A 21,537-nucleotide genomic window follows, 5' to 3' on the forward strand; every position below is an offset into this window, starting at 1 on the left:
CAAGAAATCGATAGTATTTGATTCCATTTCGTAGGATGGCAAAGTTGCACTCTGTCTAGCAGCCGCGGAAGGACACTATGATATTATCAGCTACCTACTGAAGAAGGATCATGACACCACTGACCTCATGGACGATAAACACGTAAGTAGAACTTCGGGTGGACATCTTGAGTAGGCACCTACGTGATGCCCTTTTTTGTGCATACAAGAAAAAGCCTGACGTGTTTAACGAAGCCCGTTCCTGTGATGTGTAAACAAGATGTTATATTTCCCTGTGATTTGTGAACCAGCAAGTGGAAAGTTACGACAAGACGAAATTATTCCATCGCTCTAGTTAAGCATGACCTACCGAACCTCATTGTTATGAATATCAAAGTGAGCGCAGTAATACAGTAATACTTGCGGCAACAGTTCAACGTCACTTCCTTGAGATTACTAAGGGAGTTCGCGGGACTTCATGATGGTATATTTGCTCGTGTACAAGACGGTTCTTGCAGTCTTCAAACACAGACTTCCCAGTTTCCTCCTGTCCTCCCAGTCCTGTTGCTCCTATGCCACTCTGTGGCACGATGTATCGCTAGGGGGCAACGCGTCTATGTGTCTAAGGCTCACAGCTCGATTCCTCCTGCAGTTCTTGATCGACCTGATGGTCTCCGGCAAGGTCCACCAGAACAGACCCATGGTGGACTTCATCCTCGCTTCCAATGCACCCATCGACACCGCCGTCAAGATGGCCCGCAGCTACGAGCTCCTATCCCTGAAGGAAAAAGAACGTGCCATGGAACTGGAAGAGATGTCCGGCTTCTGCGACAACCTCGCCAACGAACTCCTCTCCATCGCTGCGTCGAGCAACAACACCGCAGCCCTCTTGAGAGCCCTGGACTCAAGGAACACGCCCTTTCTCGACGTCCTCATTGAGCTCCAGCGTAAAACCGTCGTAGCCCACCCAGCAGCGCAGAAGTACCTCACAGAACTCTGGATGGGAAGTTACCAGTGGACAACGTCCAAGATTGTCGTGTTGTTCCTGGCCTTCCTGCTGTGTCCCGTCATCTGGATCGCGTCTTCCTTGCTCTGTGGCCATCGCATCTCCAACGTCCCCATCGTAAAGTTCATGTCGTACCTAGTGTCCCACATATTTTTCGTCATAGTGTTGAGCATAACCATCATCAACCCGTGGAACCCCATCTACACGTCAACTCACCTGATCCCGCACTGGAACGAGTGGTTGCTGCTCTTCTGGTTACTCGGAATGTTCATATCTGAAATGACAAACCCTTCTGACCGTGAAGGCCTAGGATATATAAAGACGGTGGTGCTGTTTGTGAGCGCGTTCGCCATAACTGTCCACATCGTAGCGTTGTTTTTCAAGGAAGAACATTACCGGCTCATCTGCCTCTACATCCGCAACCAACTATTCGCGGTCGCTCTTCTCCTGGGGTTCCTAGAATTTCTAAATTTCCTCACCTTCCATCACTTGTTCGGCCCGTGGGCGGTGATCATCAGAGACCTTATCAAGGACCTGATGCGGTTCTTGGCGATACTCCTGATTTTCCTCGTGGGATTTTCGCTGAACATGTGCGCCGTGTACCAACCGGTCTTTGTGCCACCGAAGGGCGACAACATAACTCTGCCCATATTCGGACAAGAGTTTCAGTCCCCGATCAACACGTTCGAGATGCTGTTCTTTTCGCTGTTCGGACTGGTGGAGCCAGACTACATGCCGCCGCTTCACCTGAGTCCGTCTTTCTCCAAGATAGTAGTGAAGGTTGTGTTTGGAGTGTACATGATGGTGACCGTGGTGGTTCTCATCAACCTGCTGATTGCTATGATGTCGGACACGTACCAACGGATCCAGGCTCAGTCGGACACGGAGTGGAAGTTTGGCCGGGCCAAACTGATTCGGAACATGAAGAGGGCGTCGGCTGCTCCATCGCCGCTGAACGTTCTCACCTTTGGCCCGGAGCTTTGCATGAACAAGTGCAGAAACAGAAACAAAGGCGAGTACATCTTTTGGGAATATTTCACTTAACTTAAAGGGACTCTGACCAGAAGTTCGACAAATATTTCGTTTGCATCTATTACGAAGGTATAATATGCCTCCAAGCCACACGCGAAATATTTTGGCTGTGCGCGGAGGCAAAGTTTGCCAAACAGGGAGCTGAAAACCGGCTTCGCTTTTCCCCCTCAACTCGCGCAATCGGGGCCGAAATCTAGCCTCTTTGCAGTGGACATCCGCCAATTTCCGTGTGCGTGACGAAGTCACGAGGGCCACGTTTCATTGGGCGCCCGGACCGGAAGTTCTGTTGTTAGTGAGTCTGTGAGAGCGCCGGCATCCGTCCGGAAAGCGATCTTCAATATGGACGTCGAAGGCAGAAATGCGGAGACTTCGAGCCCGGAACTTCTTTCTGACCTTTCTGCGATCGAGACATCGAGAAGAAAATTCTGCGTGCTGAACAGCTCGGTAGGCTTTCGAAACGTCGCCGATGCCGCGAATGCGAGACGAAGTTAGAGCTCTACGAACATCAGTTACAGATGAAGCAAACAGCATGAGTCGCCTGTCTTCAGGTAAGCGATGAGCTTTTTAACGCACACTGTGATCGAACATGTAAACGTTCGCAGAAATTTCGTGTTCTGATATCTAATGCGCACTTGCTGTTCATGGTGCCGGTGTGGCTGGTGTGTCATAATGCCGAAGGAGATCGAATGCTTGTGCTGCAAGGAGCTCGAAAACACTGCCGAATGACTGCAGTATGAGTGCATTACAATCCACAAAGATTTCCAACTTCTATTCTTCAATATGACTGTCCTGAAGGTCGCATATTGAACTCCGTGGGCACGCGAACCTATGAGCGACTGTATTCACAAGTAAGTCACATGTGTCCTTGTCGAACGATGTTAAAATTTGGGCGCCCAAAACTGGTTTGGTCCTGCAATAGAGTCGTTAAAAACTCCAGTACAGTGCGCAGCACATAAAAAGGCTATACAGTACACGACTCTGAACTGGAGAAAACCAATATAGGCAATTTTGTAATTGTCAGTGTGCTGTGTCCTGAGTCACGTTTTTATGTATTGCCCTGTGCATAAGGTTTTAGCGTAGGTTTTTAGCGATATTGAGTGTTCTTGATTGTCGATTCAGTGAAAAGTAAAACAATTTTGGGTTCTAAAAGAACACAGCATGTGTAGTAATGTACAAGGTGTGGGCAGGTAAACTGCAGTTACTCTCAGGTACATGTAGAAATGACAATGCACACACACTGTACTGTAACCGGTTACCTATTTGCCTAAACTATATTTTATGTACATCTGTGTAGACGATGCAGATACACTGCGTATCGCCAGTTTGCAAGGTGAGTATGGCACAAGCTTGGAAAAAACAAGATCATGGTCATCCCAGCCTGTGCAGTGAAGAGGGTCTGGCAAGCCTTTCCCACAGAAAATGCCACAGGCTTCAAGTACCCAAGATCCTAACTGGGGGTACCTCTTCGCACAGCTCGTCTATCACATTTAAAATAACTCAGCATCTGTATTTAGGATGATCTATAGCTCTCAGGATGATGCATGGTTCATGAGTTCAACATGTTGTGTTGAAACACAACACTAGTCCTTTTTAATGAGTCTTGCGGAATGATAGATGAGCACTCCTTTCGTGACATTGTGTACCATTGCTACAGTGAACAATTTCTTGAGCAAGACTGATGAACGAACAAAAAATAGTCTTGTCTTCCAAATATGTATGTTCCTTGTAACTTCCGTATTTGTTAAGTGACCCATGTTGATGTCCCTCCTCATGTAATGCCTGCAATGGCCTTTGAGATATATTCATAAATAAATAAATATCAAAACCGGAAAAAGATGTAACACGTATCCTCTCTTTGTGTGAATGATACATAGACATTCTCAGAAGATTTGTACATAGTCACACTTTGCCTCATTTTGCATAAAGCCTAGTTCCACCTCTTATATCATCTCCGCATCTTCAATCTCCAAAGCAGTACAAGGCTAAAGTAATCAGTTACTACATAAAAAGAAGGAGGGGAGCAAAACAAATGCTGGCACATCTAAAATTCGAAGAAACCCTGGTACTTTCACGGGGCTACTCACGGCTCAGTGCTGGATCAGATCCCGATGGAAAACAGCTTTTCTGAGCCTCAGTGATAGATTCCCTTGATTGCACTGAATGTGAGGCACATCTCATTGGCTTGGTGGCAAGTGGGCTTGCGTCTGATAGTAAGATTTGGAAGAAAGGGAGCAAGGAACATCTCTCTACGGTCTTAAGAAGGATATCAACGTTACCTGTCAATACCTGTCAAGGTACAGCATTTCATGTTGCTTTCAGTAAGTACAACACTCCTCATAGCAGTTACCATTCGTGTTGGGAAAGCATGCTGAAGTTAGCTCAGGCAGTGCATCCAGAACTGTGAATCGGGTTCATAGAGAGCACCTGGTGAGAGGGACAGCAACAGTGTCCAGTAAAGACTCTCCAGGAATTTTGTGCAGGTTTGGGGGTCACACCTTTTAATAGTGTTGATGGAAAGCAGGGTGTGTGAAACACTGACTTCTGGTAGATAAATTCTTGTTATTTATAACCAGGTACCCATGTTCTAGTAATCTAGAAAAAGCCTTGGCTCTCTTGGAGGAAATTGCTAATGAATCTGAGTGTCTTTTGTGGAAACAGGTCGTAACTGCCTTTCTATCCACCCTTCTTAGTTGCCCTAGCAAAAGCAAATATGTAATGCTGTGCACCATATCTGATGCTAGCACACTAATTGCTTTGAGTGTTCTCAGGCTTCTGAAATGGAGCTACCTCGTACATACGCTGTGCCATGTCGGCAAGAACATAAATCAGACTGCCTTTACTTTTTAAATTGGCCCTTCAGTGCTTCATGTGACTGCAAGAATGGCACCCCCAAAACAATAGGCAACAAGAATGATTTCTGCAATGTATTGAGCTTTGTAAAACAACAACTTTATTTGAAAATATATTCCAGAAGCCGGGTGACAACCTCATAATGTAGCGTCCTGTTTGCAGTAACTGCAAACACCGCTCAACACAACGAATAAAAACAGAGCGAAAACGTTTTGTCGCCTATCCGGGTGGCATCATCAGTACAACAGAGGCCAAAGATGAGCACATCAGCCTATCTAAGAGGGAATCTTACACATCCGATAGGGGGCCACGGTATGTATTACAGGCTGAAGCATCACGCCTGATAAAGCAGGATTCTAAGAACTTTCTAGGGTCCCATCGCTAGTCATGAGCAAAGGTTACTGCACCATCAAAATATATGTCCCTTAGGACAGCAGTGGTAGACTCATTCGGTCCTGTTTAGTTAAGCTAAGCATTAGTAGCCCTGGCTCTTTTAGTCTTGTCCCACGTCTTTTGTCTATCTCGCCAATGTAGGTTGTATCAGATTCTATGCACTCAACTTGATATGCACAGTCAAAATGCCTGATGGGCACAGTGCCCTCCAAATAGCGTATGAAATACATTGGATGAAAGGAATGCGGACCACCGATTTGACTCCTTTGATGTTGTTTTTGATTGTTCTCTGTTGGAGGGATGATGCCACCTGGATAGGCAATGAAACGTTTACTCTCTTTATTCTTAATTGTTGTGTTAAGCCAGTGTTCTGAGTAAAGCATTTTACATTATGAACTTTGTTTGAATGATGATTAGTGGCGAGCTTCATACCCTGGGCCACTACTCTAACAATTGCTTGTGGTAGTGTGGCGAAATGGCTTGTAGACAATTTACTTGGCAATATATTTATTTCTCTCTCATAGGTTGAAGAACCCAGTGTGGTGTTACATAACGGAGGGGCACGTAATTATACAAGACCGATCACCAAAAGGCCTTGCTTTTGACTAGATTAAAATGTGAAGCGATTGTAATATAACAAATGCTGCATAGTGGCGATATGATAGGTTCTCCTCACGAGTTGTCGCCACAGTTACGGTTAGTTGAGAAACTGCATATCCAGGTAGCAGGATCGAATTTTAATTAGGCTACTTTGGCCAACACGCGAGCGTAGAGCACAGTGTCAAAAGCCCTTACAAAATAAAAAGAATACTACATCTACATGGACCCAGAAATCAAGACAGTTTGAAATGCTGTGAACGAATTCCACTACGTTAGTTTTGCCTGAATACCCTTTTCTAAAGCCATGCTGGAATTTAAAAAAAGAAATTGACAGAGTCAACTTGGTTGACAACGTGGTAGTACATGATGTGCTCCATTAGTTTACAGGGAACCCTAAAAAGTGGAGCTGGTTAATAGATAGAAGGAGCATAGTTGTCACCTCTTCTGGAGACAGGAATAAGCTTGAGACCTATGTCCTCGACTCGCACACATACTAAGAACCTTTGACACAGATTAACGTATCTTCATTCCAGCTCTTTCACTTTCAGATGTTCATCTCTGTTGAGTGGTCTGTCATTCTTGTAATACAGATTGGAATTGAAATGCAGGTGCATAAGGGATGCTCTGAAAGAAAAAGTGTTTGTTTTAGTCCTCTTAATGTTTCTGAAAACGAAAACAAACTTCACGGTGACTACTCTTCTGAAATTAGCAATTCCAGGATGACAGCAAAAAAAATATCTTGCCATATCATTATATCCACCTGGCACTTCAATTGAATAATGGCAGTTGAAGATGACGATGATTCAATTTAATGACGCATAAGCAACTCGGGCTATAGTGTGCCAAAACCATGGTAAAACTGTGACTTGTTAAATATCAGGTGATTATACTAAAATAATATACTTTGTTGGTTGGTAAATTGAGATATAGACAAAAACATGATATGATAAAAATAAGCAATTGAAGAAAAGGCAATTGTTGGCTTTGTGTGACTGATGTCGAGTTTGCCACACTACGTGTTGAATAATAATGTACGCTGATACGCTGTAGCATATAAAGTACAATCATACACACGCTCAATATGTGGTGGATATGTGAAACCAATATACACATACTTACATTTCAAACTTTCTTGAAAAAGGCAGTCCAAGTCTGTCGGATTTGCCAGACTCTATACAAAGCCAGTAAGCACAGTGTGGAATGACTGATTCATCTTTCGAAGGCAGAGGTGCAGCTACCACGACGCTTCGTCATCTCAATGCTTCGGAGCGGCATAGCCTAGTAAGAAGCCATCAGAAGGATCTCATAACGATAACTTGGTCGAAAAAGTGGAGGGTTCTGTGGGATATGTAAGAAAGCATACGCGTTACACAACAGCTACGAGAATGATCGACTGCACCTGCATGGTTTTCAGTACGTAGACTTGGAACTGAAAAATAATTGTGCTAACCTTGTTGATACTACTTTTCCGTCAGGACCACACGAGAGCACATTTGGTTTTTTTAGTTGAAGGTATCATCAGGTCCCCATGCTCCTTTGAGATGCAGCAGACAGAAGTTCGCTGAGGCGAGTGACTGCCGTTGCGGTTCGTCGCTTCGCAGCAGATCAAGAACAGTACACCGCAACGATAGGTGAAACGTTCAGAATATGGTGACCAACTCCAACACCAACCCAGTGACCCGAACAAAGAGGATGAACCGGGAGTCACACAAGTTCGCAGTTAGACAGCTCGGCATACGGCATCCATTACAGCTGACCGGATACGGAAGCATATATCGAACGCCGTGTACAGATTGAAAAGAAAATCGTAGAAACTGTTGCAGGTGATAAATGCAGGGTATATTTTTCTTCTTGAGGCTCTGTAACAAAAACATATTAACGTAGAAATGCCATTTCACGAAGGAAATTGACAGATATTGCGTGACCACGTGACGCGTTTGAGCCAATTGTGGGTGTTGTGAGTGGCCCCCGTGTTGACGTCATCTTGATGGTGGGCCGGGGTGGATATTCTATATAAACGTATGTTTTCTCGGTTTGACGCTAGGCGTGCTGCACTCGGATGAAGTCGAATGTTTAAAATTCGAGTTTAGAGAAACCGTGGGGTTTTAATGCGTGAATTTTCGCATGGAGAGTCCTTGTTGGGTGCTTTATCGACTACAAGTACGAAAGAGCTCCCACAGTTTCTGGTCAGAGTCCCTTTAACTGTAGAACAGGCGTGAAGTGGACACAAGACGAGCTTGTGTCTGCCTTACGTTTCCGTTTAGAGGTCTTATCCTCAGCAACACCGAATACCCTCTGGATGTACGAATAATGTCCAAACGGATTCGTACGTCCTCTGGATATTCTGAGGATATCCATCGGACGTACGAATTAGATAGGACATTATTTGTGCATCCAGAGGATATTCGGTGTTGTTTTGGATGTATGTCTCCTGTGTGCCACCCGACAGAAACACGCGTCTTCTTTTTGACATATTTTGTAGCCCTTAAGCCGAAAGTTGTTTCATAGACTGGTGCAATCCAGACAAAAAGAAAATCGGTTCATTCTCATGTTCATTTTGCATGCGGGTTCACCCAGCAAAATCATTGTGATTCCCGCTTCTGGAGCAACCTGTAGGACATTCTGAGCTCCAGTAACAGATCCCGACAAAAGTTTGTTTGCGGAACACCAGAACAAAGTATTTCTTGATTGGAGTGACACCTTAGCAGCGAACGGGAGTGGGCACACTTACTGAGAGGTGCATGTGCATCGAATGCGCTATGCAAGTAGGTTAGCCTTTCGCGCAGCCCCTTCAGCTTCCCCCTTTCCCCTCATGCATGTAGAACGGTCCCATTGGATCACTCTCAAATAAGGTACCACAACGGCTGCACGTGAAATCCCAGTGCCGGCTGTGCTGTCTGGGGCTTTTCCTGTGTTTTCCTCAGACACTGTCGGCACATATGTCGGCACAGTTCCCTTAGAAGTCGGCCCAGATTACGCTTACGCTTGTCGCATCCTACAGTTTGCAATACGAAGTCGGCCCAGGACGCACATTCCCCCAGAGCTTTAGCACCACCACCGAATGCGAATGCCCCCTTATACCTGTTTTCTGAGTGGACAGACGTTTTGTCACGTGCTTACTCCAACCTGTTTTTTCTCTCGTGCTCAGAGGCTTACTGTCGTAGCGTATACCCAGTCACCCAGTCTGTAAGTGTATCTGCTCGCGTTTGTCGCAAGGGTGTCGCTCCGACGAAGATGTGCGCCACTCAATCCCGTCCTTTGTAAAGTTTCGTCGGGATCTGTACCTTTCAAATGTCAAACTAACCAATTAGAATTATTTAAGTAAATAAGTAAGTATCGTCGCAATGCAGCCAAGGGAAGCAGCCTGTCGACTCTGAAGGACATGGGCTCTGGACAGACGCAGAGCAGGGTCAACTCAGCAACAGGTGCCAGGACAGGCCGGAGGATTATGCCGTTAGGTACGCGTTCTGCATATACGGCTCATGAAATGAGACGCATTTATAGAAAGTATACGCAACTAAACGTCTATCTTCTCGCAGAGGAAATGATGCAAGGCATGAACAAGCTTACCAACGTTGTCGACTGGCCCTCCATCTCAAATAAGTACCTGGAGAGCTTCGAAGTGCGTAGGGCATCTCTCTCCGTTGTTGAGTCCTTGCAAATGGCAGCCAAGAAGCGATAAAAAAGAAAGAAGATATGGCACAGCTACTGTGCTTTCACATTTAAACTGTGGAAGAGGCTTTAGCGGGCGACGGCGAACGCCACGCCAGTTAACAGTCCGCCTGGGTGACAAAGTGCGTCTTGGAGGTATAAGAAGAAGCCAAAGACCTACCTTTGACTAGCGTCATGACTAGCGCTACAGAGACAATGTAACTCTGTCGCGTGGTTTGTAAATGTAAAAAGAACTGTCGCGTAAGCCAGACAGAGAGTATATCTGTCTGGCACAGCCTTTCTTGTACATAGAAGCTTCCTTTTATACACATCTGTACAGTATGTGTATCATAAAATAAAGACCGAAGTGAAAACGTGATGTCGTGGGTTATTCCGAAGAAACACGATCAGCACAAGGTGTGTGCGACGTTCTTTCTCCTTCCTTTCTATAAAGTAGAACCAATGGCTTAGCATTTCTCATGGATGCCTCGCTGTTTTCATCGCAGCACGTCATGTCGCACCGTGCACAATCATCTGGGCGACGTACACTCATCACACCTGGAGGGGGTAAACCACGTGATGCCTGAAAGTGTTTCTTCGAAATCTACTGCCCGGCTTTTACAGATACCTGATGTACTCAATGTACTCATGTTATCTCATCTTGAATGGGCTACTATTACGAAGGTTTTGACAGTACTGAACTCTTGCACGCAAGACCCTCTAGATGGAAGCTCGATGTGGACACCTAGCACCTTCGATACCGGGACATCTAAACCAATCGCTTACACAAACACATACATCGATAGTACTGTTAATGGGCACGTGTGTAAAGATAAAAGCGATAGATATAGCTGTGGCTACGAGTGCCTATCTCGTGTAGCTTCTCTAGATACCGGGCCACGTAAAAGCGTGATCGTGAGTCCTGGGTTATCTTATGTTCGAGTACCTGTGCATCACTGGCACAATGCAATACCAGATGGCGAAAAGCAAGTGGTGCTAGCAACGTAGCCATGTCACCATGCATAGTACCCTCTTGCCTTTCCTTAACAATTCCTAAAGAGAATTTCAAAACAAGCCAAGTCTTCTTCCGCACTTTATTTTCTAGTACCGAAGATGCGCACCCGACGCCTAATCCAGCCAGACCTCACCAACGACCGTCATCCAGCACGCACAGTCCCTTCACACAGTTCGGAACAAGATAAAGGAGGCGCTTCGGCAAACTTAGGTGAAGTCAAGGCAAGTGTGGTAAATAGGAATGATTACCAGAAGGGACAACGCACAGACCATAGTCGCTCCCACGATAGTAGGCGCAGTCGCACGGAGGCTGGCACTTCACTTGGACGTAACCGCCGCATGTCAGACCGCATTTCGCTGGTGCAGGATCTTGCGCTCTGGCGAGGAATATCAAGCACCCATACAGAATGCAGCGCGCCAACATCCTTCGTGTGAAGAAGTTCTCGTCGCGCTGGACTTGTAGACGCTCGGTCGTGGAACGCTGGCGCGAGAGTGAGGTTCAACGTTTTCTTCTCTTCCGTCCTACCAACGATGTCAAATGCATCGTGGTTGTGGATGGAGTTTGGGAGATTGATCATAAAAAGTTTCGGAGAAGTTCTGCAACCTGTCCTTGCTTTTTTGGCTGATTAGCGCGCACGCAGACAGCATATGGAGAGGCATGCAGTGCAGGACTTAAAAGGGAGGTGGGGACAGACCGGACATGTGTTCCGGGGCCCCCACCAAAAGGTGTCTTCTTGTCAATGTTTCTTCTGGAAACGATACCGCTTTAGGTTCTCGACAAAATCACATATTTGCAGCGAGAACGTTTGTGCACTTGAAAAATACTTCGAAGATTCAGACGGTTCGTGTCTGATCTGGGCCATTAGGCTGATGATGTGCTCAAAGCTTTAATGAGTTTCCTCAAGGCACATGGCATGAACATCAAGGCAGGGAAAAGGAACGCAATGTTTTTTTTTTTTTTCGTTTCTGTCATCGCTTTCGTTGCTGTTCCATTTTTGTTTCCGTTTCAGTTTTGGCTGCTACCATTGTTGTTTCCTTTTCCGGTTTGGTTTTCGGTACGGCCCCGACCTCCGCTTATTGTTTTCCTTCTTTTCCTTTTTTTTGTCTTTTTTAAGCTTTGAGAATGTGACAAAACTTGATACCTTGACGTATATATTTTGAAAACTATTTTGAGGACTTCGAGGATACATGCACAAGACAATGGAACATTTAATAAAGAATATACGTATGTGATTTCCTTGAACAGCTAATATGAACCCAGTTTTCACAAATGTTACTCACGCTTGCAAGTTGCAAGTCAACATAGACGAATAACAACTATGCTTATTCGATTTGCCACATCAGGTGTTTCTATTTTTATTTTCCTTTTTATTCAACAAATATTTTTTATTAAAAAAAACGCGAAAGCAGCGCTGATGTCATCTTGGCAGACGGGTTATGCAGCCATGCGGGCGTCCTGTAGGACAGTGTACATGTATCTACTGGACGACTAATTAGCTAAAATTCATTAATTAGCTTATTTATTAGACTTATTGGTAATTACTTTGATTATATGATTTCTAAGAAATGCGAGATAACAGAATTGGAGCCAGTCACGAGAAAGGAGAATAAAGATTCAATTCCGTTGTCCTTTATAAACATCCTGGTAAGCGAACGTACCCGTACTAGCGATCTATACTGCCAAGTGTCCCCATGCAAATGAGCCGAAACCAGAACTACGCACTACGCGAGCGCAGAAAGAGCGACAGGCATCCCACGTGAGAGGGTCACGTGCTCTGGAGCGATGGAGCTGATTGGAGTAGCATTGTCCAAAGAGAGACCGCTCTCCGACGCAGATAGGGCGAAGGTCGCGTCGTTGCTGCGCTCGAAAAGTGTGCGCTTCTGGTTTCGGCTCAATTGCATAGCGAAATTTGTCAATTTATATCTCAATGTGTTTATGAAGGACGATGGATTTGAATAATGTCTGGCTAAAAATTGTGCTGCCTCGCAATTGCCAGAAAACATAGATTTAGTAAGTTAATTACTGCATTTTAACGAATTAGGCATCCAGTAGTCCTGCACTCTCATCTTTTCACAAAAGGTCTAACGTATACAAGTCTAACGTATAAAAAGAACTGTGTATTTGCGTAGATAACGTACTGTAATAAAACCCTAAAGTGTGTTGGCTGTTGCAGCTGCATTCCGGATCGGTCAGTACCTTACCCTCCGTACTGTCGTCGTAGTAGCATACCTGTTATCGTCGGCAAACAAGCGAAACATATGTTCGTTATTTTCAATGTATGAGGTACGCGGAAACGAACGATTAGCTCGCAACTGGCACAAGTGTATCCACCTTTATTTGTTCTGAATGAAGCCTGCATGGCAAACAGGACGAAGGTTCTTCACATAGGCCCCCACATCGTTCACAGGCCTTGTTCGAAGTCCAGAACAAGACATCGCCAGAGGATCGGAAGCTTCAGAAGAAACCGCGGTGTCGGAGGTAGGTCCCGGTCTTGTTAGGGTGAGAGCAGACACCGAAGTCGCTACCACGGTAGAAGCGACACACGCACGGTTTGTCGCAGCCTACCATGACGAAGCCGCCGCAGAACTGGCCGCAGGGAGAAGGTCTTTGAGCATAGCCCACGTCCAAGGCCAGGCAGATTATGAATGCAAGCAGGAAGAAACGCAGTGGCATTCTTAATGTAAGACTTCTCAGTCAAGGTGAAGCTCCTCAAGATGGTTTTGGAAAGATCAGCGTTGGACTGCAAGCGCGAGAAATCTCAGAACGATTTCGTGGTCTTCGTTGTCTTCAAGCCCATAGCTGTTGATGAGGCTGTCCATGGTAGACACGCGTCAAAGATGGAAAAGACAGGAACGCTTGGGGACTCCGTCGTTCATTGAAGAACCCACCAAACCAAAATCGTTACAGTGAACGTTACTTCCATCATTCAGAAACAACACTATTGCGTGATACGAGCGGTGAGGTGACTCTGAGAGACGTGGTATCAGACGCACAGTAGGGCCAATTTTGCAACAGGTCATCGCAATGTCCCTCATCTGTGTTTGTGCGAGATACCGTGAGCAAAAATATAAAATCTGTTTTTCGTAGCCGCATTTAGGTCGTCGTATTCTCACCTTACCCTCCGTATTGTCGTTGTGGTAGCGAGTCCATGGTCGTGTGAAAATCAGTGTAATGTTTGTCCACTACTCTCAATGCAACGTAACAGTCGGGTGAGTTGAACGATCCCCTAACAAGGCAGACAACACTCCCTTCCACCCTGTATCTCTTCCGAACGAATATATATGGATCTCAAGCACACGCACAGTCTTGACCATACACAATTCACACAGTTCAGAACAAGGTATTGCCGGAACTTCAGAAGTGTCGGGAGAATTGGAGGTACCGTATGTTCTGCTTAGGTTAGCGTGAGCCACAGACACCTTCACAACTTCCCATAGCGGAACCGCCACGGAACTCGCTGCGGCCGGAGGACATCCTCAGTCCATGTGGCAGACCATGAGCTAAATCCCTGAACAAAAGGAAATGGGCGTTTGAGGCTTACGTTCTTAAAAATGAACTTCACCGCACAGCACGCTTCTAGCCAACCATCATCTCGAATTGTATCGTTATCTGCCGTGATTTGTTGAAAACGGTATCATTAGAGATTATGGTTGGCTAGGAGCGTGCTATGCGGTGAAGTTCGTTTCTAAGAGTGTAGATTAAACATTTCAGGCGACTGTCTTTGTTATGACGTAACCTCTTCGCGTTTCATTAACAGTTTTTATGACTCAGCAACGAAGTTGCAGTTTACACCGACGTGACCCGTGTGAGTACTGTTACCATACTGTTACTTTTACCATAGTGGAAGCTGTGGGTGATGTGCCTCTCATGTTGTAAACCTGTTTTCCACCGCTTTGCAAAAATAAAGAGATCCTTACGACGCAAAATGTCTTACGTAGTTGGTCAATCACCCGTGAACACACCTAATTAGAATAATTTCAGTGAAACATAAACATCGTTACTCAATCCTCATAACAGGAAGAGTTTTGAAGGATGCGCGAACGACGATCACCTTGCAATTGAGACAACAATCTGCCTTCCACTCTTTATTTGTTCCGGACGAAGACCATGCATTTCAAGACAAACGACGACACAATCTTGGCCATATCATTCCCATGCCCTTCCAGACGATTTAGAACAAAGTATCGTCAGAGCTTCGGAAACGTCAAAAGTCGTGGGGCCATTCTGGGTAGGTGGCGGTCTTGTTAGGAGGGAGGCACATACCGAAATCGCTGCCACGGAAGTAGCGACAGCTGCACGGCTCTTCGCATGGTACCATGGCGAAGCCGCCACAGGACTGGCCGCAACGGGATGTCATTTGTCCATGCCCCATGTCCGTGCCGAGAAAGATCGCAACTCCAAACAGGAAGAAACGCACTGGTAATCTAAGCATTGAAGCCCTTCAATGCAGACGCGAGGATCAAACAATGGTGCTGCGGCCAAAGAATGGTCAGGTTTCGTTGTCTTCTGCTCCTGGTGGAATTATGTCGATGGCATATACGCCTTCTGCTATGTGGCGAGGACAGCTTTCTGTGTTCAAGCGATGGAAAATGAATGACGGCTCGTAAAAAGAACCGATTAAGACGTTTCACGCGCCGAGGACATGGATAGGCGTTTACAGCCTGTACTCTTTATGACCCATTAGCACGATTGCAGGCCGCACCTGTGCTCTTCGTGTTCTACCGTATAACAGATGTACTAATCTGTGTACTACCGAATAAATTCAGCAAAAACGAAAGAAAAAATCATCTACACTTCCAATATCCTTCAGGGAGAAGCCTGTCAACTGTGAAGCACAATATGGCTCCTGAACAGACGCACGGTAGGGTCAGTTCTACAAGAGATCACCACATTGTCTCTCTCCATTTTAGGCGCAAAAATACCGAGGTCCTTACAGTACAATATGTCTTACATAGTTGGTCATTCACCCGTGGACACATCTTATTCGAATAATTTCAGTGAAACATAAGTATCGTTACTTGGGGTGTTCCTTCTCACAACAGGAACAGTTTGAAGGATGACGCAAATGAAGAGGGATGAAGAATTGAGACGACAATCTTTCTTCCACTCTTTACTTTTTCCGGACGGAACCGTACATATTAAGCCACGACGACAGAATCTTAGCGAGGTCATTCCCGTGCCTTTCCACACAAAGTATCGTCAGGGCTTCGGAAACGTCAGAAGCCGTGGGGCCATCTTGGGTAGGTGGCGGTCTTGTTAGGGTTGAGGCACAAACCGGCATCGCTGCCACGGAAGTACCGACAGGCGCAAGGCTCTTCGCATTCTACCATGGCGAAACCGCCACAGGACTTGCCGCAAGGGGATTTCCTTTGTCCATTCCCCATGTCCGAGCAGAGGAAGATCGCAACTCCGAACAGGAAGAAACGCATTGGTAGTCTTAGCATGGAACCCTTCAATGCAGGCACGATGATCAGAGAGTGGTGCTGTGGTGCTTCAAGTTTCGTCGTCTTCTGCTCCCTGAAACCTAAACTATTATGTCGATGGCATATACACCTTGTGCTATATGGGAAGGAGCTGTCTGTGTTCAAGTAATGGAAGATGAATTATGGCTCGTAAAAAGAATCGGTTAAGACATTTCATGCGCCGAGGACATGGATAGGTGTTCAAAGCCCGCACGCACCTAATGACCCATTATCATGATTGCAGGCTGCACCTGTGGATTCTTCTTCTTCTTCTTCTACCAATGAGATAATGGCCGTGAGCCACTAAGGGAGATTGGCCAGGACAAAAGGGGCGTGAGATGTTTGTTTATGTCTGTGCAGTAATGATGGGAACTAAGGCCAAGTCGGATCCAAGTGTCTTATGACATATATGACATGTGATGACTAATGCAGGAACTGGATATGCACGTATGTAGGAATATGCGTATGACGACTATACAGGGCCAAAAGGATGGCTGTATGAATGTGTGTGTACATGAAAGTGTATGAGTGTAGGAAGGAAGTGACTAGAAGCGGTTGGAGAGCACGATGTAGGATGCAAGACCCGCTACCACAGCCCTATGACAGAGCGCAGTGTGTGATGCTCCGAGAGACAACACTGACGCCAATGAGAGTGGGGCTCCTAACAAGCGTAAGGGTGTCCAGATATATCTGCGGCGTAATTGGCCGAGCTGAGAGCAGGTTAGCAAGAAGTGTTCAGTTGTTTCATCCTGGCCACAGTAGGAGCAAGCAGGGGACAAAGACCGTCCAGCACGGTGGAGGTAAAAATTTAGCGGCAGCGCCAGGCATCGAGCTCTTTGGATTCCATAACAGATCTACTAATCGGTGCCCTGCCGAATAATTTTAGCAAAAAATTAAAAAAAAAGATTGTCTATACTTTCAATATACTTCAGGAAGACGCCTGTCAACTGTGAAGGACACTATGGCACCTGGACAGCCGCACAATGGGGTCAGTTCTGCAACAGATCACCACATTGTCTCTCTCCATTTTAGTCATAGAAGAGACACATAGTGACACACCCGCCTCAAGTGTTAAGACCTAAGCTGCTGCGTGTCTCGGACATCGTCGCCCTGTTGCTCTTGTACCTTACACTCCGTCGCGGTCGCATTAACACGCCTACCGCTGTGGAAAGAGGGATGAGATCTTGTCGGTTACCTCTCGTGTAGCGGGAACAGTGATTTGGAATGGACGATTACCATTCTACCGCTTTCATTTCCTCGTTCTTAACAGGCTGTTGTATCGTGGGGGGACGGTGACACCTCGCGAACTTTTTCCACAGCTTCTAGCACGGTACGTCTCACTGCCTTGGCGACGAACGAAGATGATGAATATGAAGGTCATGAACAAAAAAAAACGCAGTGGCATTCTCAATACCCTAGGCACTAGCCAGGGTACCTTTTACAGTGCCTTCTTCCTCCCTCTCTGACTTTCATCCACCATGGCAGACTGGCCAGGGCTAAGCATGCTGAATGTCTGGGTATATGGACATATATATGGGTATATATACGCCTTTTTTTGTGACAATTATGAACAGCATAAGTGTCACAAAAAATGCGTACGCCTCCCATTTTCAACAAATCAGGACAGGCAGCGATATCTTTCGAGATGATGGTTGGCTAAGAGCGTGCTATGCGGTGAAGTTCATTTTTAAGAGTGCTGATGAGACACAACTGTGTTTGCAGCAGTTTCCCGATACGAGCATGAAAAATCGCAATATATATATATATATATATGTGTATATATATATATATATATATATTTTTTTTTTTTTTTTTTTTTTGTCCTGACGAAGACAGTGCCACTGTCGAAACGTCGACCATTCTTTTTTTAATCTATGTGTTAAATTGCCCATTAAATAAATTAGTTTTTGTTAACGTTCCTGTAATCTGTAGTCCAAGTCTTATTATTTCACTTTTATTCAACTTCGTAGCCGTCTGATATATTAACCTATTTGTTCTATATATATATATGTATATACATGTGGCGCCTCCACAGGTGGCGCCGTCACCGTGGAACATTGACGTCTCGCCGAGACGCACTGTCAGAGCCGACCCAAGATCGTGTCACTTCCCTACACCGGGCTGACGAGTCCCAAGTATAGGACGAAACAGCTGTACTCGACTGTGAGTGCACGATCAAATTGTAAACTTATGCTCAACGTGCAGCCATGGAGCATTAGCTATTTTTCCTTTGTATATATATATATATATATATATATATATATATATATATATTATATATACGCATTTCCTTCGTCATCTTAATCAGGAACTGTACGCAGCTTGGATGCAGCGTCAGCTCCGTATATTAGAACAACGACGTCTTGACCGTGGAAGCTGTTGTTGCTTTACCGAGGATCACTAAGGCATATGCCACAAAAACCCCTTCCATGGTGCTTATGGGAGACAGAGACGAGAGGTTATACTTCACAATTTATTGTCACGTTCCAAACAAAAAGCCCGTACATCAATAAGCACTCCGAGGCAAATTCAGATCTCGTCCCCCATCTTCGCAGCTCGGAACAGTACAGGACCAGGACGTGGAACGACATCAAAAGACTAGTGGCAGTAACCGAGGTCTCCCGCAGGTGATGTGAAGTAGCATTCGCAGGGTTTCTCGCACCCTACCATGCGATATCCGCCGCAGGCCTCACCGCATCTAGAAAGGCGGCCCCCATGCGCTGCGTCCACGGCGAAGGACACGATGATGCCGAGCAGGAAGACACACAGCAGCATTCTCGGTGACATTCTCGGCGGAGAGGGAGATGTGGCGGGCACGAGGATCTTTTCGTTCTCTTCAGCCAGTGGCTTTGATGATGTTTGCGAGGACACGTCAGCGTTACAGGTTGTACATGTGGACGAGGATAGGCTGAAACGTTTCTTGCGTGAACGAGAAGCACTTAACTGTCTGTATAGCTCAGCTTTTACGACTCATTAGCGGAACTTCAGTTTGCAGATGCGTGACCCAAATGTACACGTCGTGGAGTAAAGAGGCATAAAAGACATCCTGTTCGATTCCGAAAAGAAAAAAGCTAGACGTGTTACGGAAGTCGTTGTGAAACGCTAGGAACTGTGGTATAAATCACATTGCGTATAGGATGACTCGACTCGCGTTGGCTTATTGCAGCACTGCAACTACACTCTTAGAAATGATGGTGGTGGTGGTGGTGATAGGGCTTGCCGTTGTCGGCCTCACGTATGTGGGCTCTTAGAAATGAACTTCCCCACGTAGCATGCTCCTAGCCAACCATAATCTCTGACGATACTGTTGTCTGCCGTGATTTGTTGAAGACGGGAAGCGTGCGCCTTTTTTGTGACAATAATGAACAGAATTAGCGTCACAGAAAAGGTATTCGCCTCCGGTTTCCCACAAATCACGGCAGATAACGATCATTGGAGATTATGGTTGGCTAGGAGCGTGCTTAGCGATGAAGTTCATTTTTAAGAATGTACTGTTGTAGCACCTGCCTCGTGAAAATGTTGAAAGCATGCACAAAGGCACTATACCATGATGCCTCGCGCGATCGCCATACTCGCATGCAAGAAGCTGCAATATTACTTCCTGTCTGCTTCCTTTCACCATAGTATACCTAAGCGCTGATCCAGACATCAAGCACCCCAAATCTCCGGTTGTTTCTGGCACCGATAAGCGCTGAGTGGTGGGCAACGAGTGAAGCAATGTTATACACTCCTAAAAATGAACTTCACCGCATAGCACGCTCTTAGCCAACCATCATCTCGAATGATATCGCTGCCTGTCCTGATTTGTTGAAAATGGGAGGCGTACGCATTTTTGTGACACTTATGCTGTTCATGATTGTCAATAAAAGGGCGTACTTTTCTTTCTATAGGAGGCAGCGAACAAGTGTCCATTCGTGGAACCCAGCTCTCCCCTTCCGATTTGTTTCAGTCTGTCTACCAACGTCATGATGACGTTTCTCGGGTAGAGGTTTATTTCTTGCCTTTGTAGAGGTGGTCAAATAATGCTGTGACACCCAGTGCCAAGTTACCCTACAACAGAGACGCAGAGACGCCAAGTCACCATTCACAATTTATTTTAACGTTCCAAAGGAAAGCCTCTGTATCTAAGGCATGCCAAGGCAAATTCGATCGCATTCACCAGCAGCTTTATCTCGCTCCCTCACACAGCTTGGACCAAGGCGGCATATCCGTGGAGCACGTGGAAAGCATCAGAAGAAACGAGGCTTTGGCTGCTTGGACGAATCACTGTCACGTGGGACGCAGCGACCGAGGTCGCCCCCAGAATAGGAGATGCGGCATTCGCAGGGTTCGACGCACCCTTTCATGCTGAAGCCTCCGCAGACTTCACCGCAGAGTGCAGGATAGATCCCATGCGCACCACCCACGGCGAACGTCAAGATTGATCCAAGCAAGAAGAGACGCAGCGACATTCTTCGTGTGGCGCTTGTTCTTCTTCCTCTTCTTCACGAAGCCGAGATGGGGTATGTGGCGGATGTGGGCACAAGAATCAAGGACGTTTTCTTCGTTTTGTCGTCGACGATACGCAGGCGCTTGGTGTTCACTAGACCACACTGCCTTACAGAGTTTTCGTTGGAGCACGTCTCACGCTTTAACGACAAGCACAGAACAGCTGTAGATTTGGCTTTTACGACGCACAGTTACAGGATGCGCATGCGTGATTCAAGTGTGCACCAGTGTTTCTGTACACGCCATACACTCTTAAAAATGAACTTCACCTTAGAGCACGCTCCTAGCCAACCATCTTCTCGAATGATGTCGTTATCTGTCCTGATTTGTTGAAAACTTGAGGCGTACGCCTTTTCTGTGACAATTATGACCAGCATAAGTGTCACAAAAAAGGCGTACGCCTCCCGTTCCCATCAAATCAGGGCCGATAACAATATCATTCGAGAAGATGGTTGGCTAGGAGCGTGCTATGAGGTGAAGTTCATTTTTAAGAGTGTATGGGGCAAAGGAACAGAAAAAATCCCACAAAACAGCCGAATGCGTATCGGTAGCGACGTCAGCCGTTTCTGAAATTTCTGAAACTGTGGGATCGTAGCATCACTTTGGCCATTTTGGCTTGACTTGTACTGGCTAACCGCGGCGCTGTAACAGCTGGCTGTTGTTGCAGCCAAAGTTATGAAATGAATGCTATGTGTGCTATGAATGCAAATATATGTTATGTGTAAAGACAGATAACAGTGATGTCTTGAGCGGTCGACAATTTCGCGACATAAACGAAGGACACTGCACTGAACACACAATACCGTGATAGACGTTTGATCCAACGCGTGTCACATTGCCCATTATGTCTTGCCCGTCACGTGACTCGCTGTCGAGTTTCGGTTTCCTTCGTCAAGTGTTTGCATCATTATGTCTTTATTCCCACCTCTCTACCGCAAGTTACATTTTGTGCAACCGTAATGCGATATCCTTCAGCCATTCAGAACATCAAAAATGTCATAGCGTTAACCGAAACATGCAGAGGCCTATAGGGCTACCCTTGTTGCTGCCGTTGCTATGTG

At 45.9% G+C, this 21,537-nt stretch overlaps 1 protein-coding gene and 1 long non-coding RNA gene across 2 annotated transcripts in view; one reads left to right on the forward strand and one right to left on the reverse strand.

Annotated features, from left to right (window-relative positions):
• Nucleotides 1-9,615, forward strand: part of LOC135394918 (uncharacterized) — a 40,581-nt gene extending 30,966 nt beyond the window's left edge. The window contains exons 26-29 of the mRNA XM_064625990.1: nt 35-142; nt 632-1,997; nt 9,211-9,318; nt 9,400-9,615. Of these exons, the coding sequence (XP_064482060.1) occupies nt 35-142; nt 632-1,997; nt 9,211-9,318; nt 9,400-9,542 (1,725 nt within the window). The 3' untranslated portion in view covers nt 9,543-9,615. The remainder of the gene's footprint in view (nt 1-34; nt 143-631; nt 1,998-9,210; nt 9,319-9,399) is intronic.
• Nucleotides 4,882-7,588, reverse strand: LOC135394922 (uncharacterized). The gene is made up of 3 exons (XR_010422980.1): nt 7,311-7,588; nt 6,980-7,198; nt 4,882-6,484 (listed from the first exon to the last, which is right to left on the reverse strand). It is a non-coding gene; the product is annotated as an uncharacterized LOC135394922 (long non-coding RNA).
• Nucleotides 9,616-21,537: the final 11,922 nt, after the last annotated feature.

The sequence above is a fragment of the Ornithodoros turicata genome, chromosome 5, assembly GCF_037126465.1.
Source record: "Ornithodoros turicata isolate Travis chromosome 5, ASM3712646v1, whole genome shotgun sequence".
Lineage (NCBI taxonomy): Eukaryota > Metazoa > Arthropoda > Arachnida > Ixodida > Argasidae > Ornithodoros > Ornithodoros turicata.